Source organism: Teleopsis dalmanni, unplaced genomic scaffold (genome assembly GCF_002237135.1).
Source record: "Teleopsis dalmanni isolate 2A unplaced genomic scaffold, ASM223713v2 unscaffolded_contig_4655, whole genome shotgun sequence".
NCBI classification, from domain to species: domain Eukaryota; kingdom Metazoa; phylum Arthropoda; class Insecta; order Diptera; family Diopsidae; genus Teleopsis; species Teleopsis dalmanni.
Genome location: NW_024036037.1, coordinates 1 through 2,786, shown reverse-complemented (window position 1 = coordinate 2,786; position 2,786 = coordinate 1). Strand labels below are relative to the sequence as shown.

The 2,786-nt window shown below is 32.7% G+C and overlaps 1 protein-coding gene across 1 annotated transcript; it reads left to right on the top strand.

Annotated features, from left to right (window-relative positions):
* Positions 1–2,261: 2,261 nt before the first annotated feature.
* On the top strand, positions 2,262–2,764 carry LOC119665358 (pupal cuticle protein Edg-78E-like; the record flags this gene model as incomplete). Its single annotated transcript, XM_038074602.1, has 2 exons — positions 2,262–2,273; positions 2,354–2,764. Coding segments are annotated over exons 1-2 (423 nt in total), but the record flags the coding sequence as incomplete, so codon positions are not given.
* Between the last annotated feature and the right edge of the window lie 22 nt (positions 2,765–2,786).

Here is a 2,786-nt window from a genome sequence, read left to right as displayed (position 1 = left end):
AGCTCCGTGGACAGGTCATTCCTAAAACCAAATTGTTCATCAGGGAGTATATTGCGTGAAGCCACTACATCATTTAATCTGCCAAGAATTACCCTTTCGGTAAGCTTTCCTATGGTTGATAGCAGGCTTATGGGGCGCCAGTTCTGCGGGAATTGTGGATTCTTATCCGGTTTTGGGAAGACAATGACTGTGGCCAGCTTCCAGAACTTAGGAAATTTACCTAGCTTGAGCATGCAATTAATTATGTTAGTGATAAGCTGAATTACATTCTCAGGCAGGTTACGTAGGCATCTGTTGTTAATTATATCATGACCAGGTGCCGATCTTATCTTTAATCTTGCTATAATTATAGCATTTGGCAATGCTATCATTTGGCTCTTGATCCAAAATATTATTTGCCTTCTTGGAGATGCGTTGTTCTTCCTCTGAGTCATATTCTAAGTCTTCATTGGGCTGGAATTGAAGTTCAAGGGTGTCCGCGAAGGCCTCGGCTTTTTCCCTTATTCACTAACATATTCCAATTAAAGAGGGTAAAGTAGTTTTTCTGCATAATTCGTGATAAGAGAACTTGTTTATAGAACAGTAACACGAGTTGTATTTTGTAATGACAAGATTTTAGTAGATTTGTGGATTAATTCGCTAGAAAAGGATTGGATATCACTGCTAAAGATGAAAAATACCCAAAAAATACTTCATCGGCGGCAAACTTAACGATATAAAGCCATAACACAAATCTGGAGAATATATAATTTTCGAATACTTCTTTTAACAACTCATTCATTAAAATGTTAAAATCGTTTATATGGATAGAATAGGGTATGCCAGAGTTAATTTACCCATTGATGAGAATATCACACATTTCTTCTTTTTTGGAAAAGATTTTATATCACCAGTCCGAAAACAACGCCAAGTTCATGTTTTTCAGGTGCATCGATAACCAATGTATCACTACTGAGAATAAACGAGGTCTCAGATCCTCATAGTGCAGGACTTTGTAAACATTTGTAGTTGAACATTTATTTTGAGTACATATAGAACCTGATTGGATGAAAGCTATACTATAACTATAGTATACGCCTGTAGTAACTATAGTATCATTTCATAAAATATTGATGTTAGTTGAAGGATTAATAATCAACTGATAATTATTGTGAGCCATTGTATAGAAATAACTACCTTCTTAAGGATGATTCTCTCTTCTTTCCATTAAATACTAATTGCAGTATCTTCTGTCACATAATTATTAAAAGGTACAAGTTAAGAGAAGAATAAATATTTAAAACTTATTTTTTCACAATTTGTGAACATTTTAATAAGATTAAACAACATTAAACATAATTAGTTATTTTTAAATAAGAAGCAGAAGTTATTAGAAATAAATAAGTAAATTTCCATAAATTTTGTTTAAAAATAGATTAAGCATATGTTAAATTCATGCCTAATATACGTCCATAGACCAAGAGACGCCTCTTAATTGTTGTTTCTCTTAAATTGGCATCCAATGCCCTTTGTTAACTACACAAAGACTTCAGCACAAAGACTCTAGATATCATAATAACCTTCTATTATTCGTAGAATATAAACTTATAACAAGATTATATACCAAATACGTTCGTAGTACAACTACGAGTATAAATTTAGAAGTGGCCAAAACTGCGTAGGGTACCTGGGTTTAGACAATATTTACCAAAGGCATAAAAAAGTTATCTCCAAAACTTTGCGAATTCCACGTAAATTTATTTAGTGTGAAATAAAATAATGCTCTATGAATAAATCAATAAATTATACAAAATTAGAAATAAAATATTTAAAATGCATAAAAAATGAATAAAATTAACTGCAGCCGGGCCCAGACTTGCCGCCGCGCCATCAACCGTACAAGAAACCTTTTCGAGTGATCAATGACAGACAGGTTCACATGCGTACAATCACTTTTATATATTAAACAAAAATATATATGAACATTTAAAGATTATTAATATTATAAACTAAATATTTTAATAATAGTATTAGTCTTTAATGATGATACAATAGACTAAAGTTATTAGACTAGTTCGTTTGGATTTCTTTAGAAAATAATATACAAAATAAAAATAACAAAAGAAGTTGATATTTCTTGAAATGCTAAAAGTTGCAGTTTTCAATGTGATTGAAAGATGTCAAACGATTTAGTATAAATTTGTGGCAAATTTTAATCTTCAGCATCAATCAGCTTCGTCTTTCAAACAGTGCACAACCAAGCATATTTCAAAAATATCAAAATGTTCAAGTTTGTAAGTTCTAAGGAATAAATTAATTAATAAAATTATTAATTTTTATTTATTAACTTATGTTATATTGCATCTATTTGCAGGTCCTCATTGCTGCTATCGCCATTACAAGCGCGTTTGCTTACAGCGACCCTAGAGATGTACACGCTGAGACTTTGAAATATCAGAGCGATGTTAAGGAAGATGGCAGCTACCAATACTTGTACGAAACATCAAATGGTATTGCTGCACAAGAAGCTGGTGTTGGTGGCTATTATGCCAATGGTGGTTTCGCATACGTTTCACCTGAAGGCGAACACATTCAATTATCTTATAAGGCTGATGAAAATGGTTTCCAACCACAAGGTGATCACTTGCCCACACCACCACCAATTCCATATCAAATCTTAAAATCATTGGAATACATTCGCACCCATTCCGAATATGATGTTCCACAACAACAATATCATGTTCCAGTACGACAACATCAAAACCAATACAGAGCACCACAGAAGGCACAATTTGGACGTCAAAGAC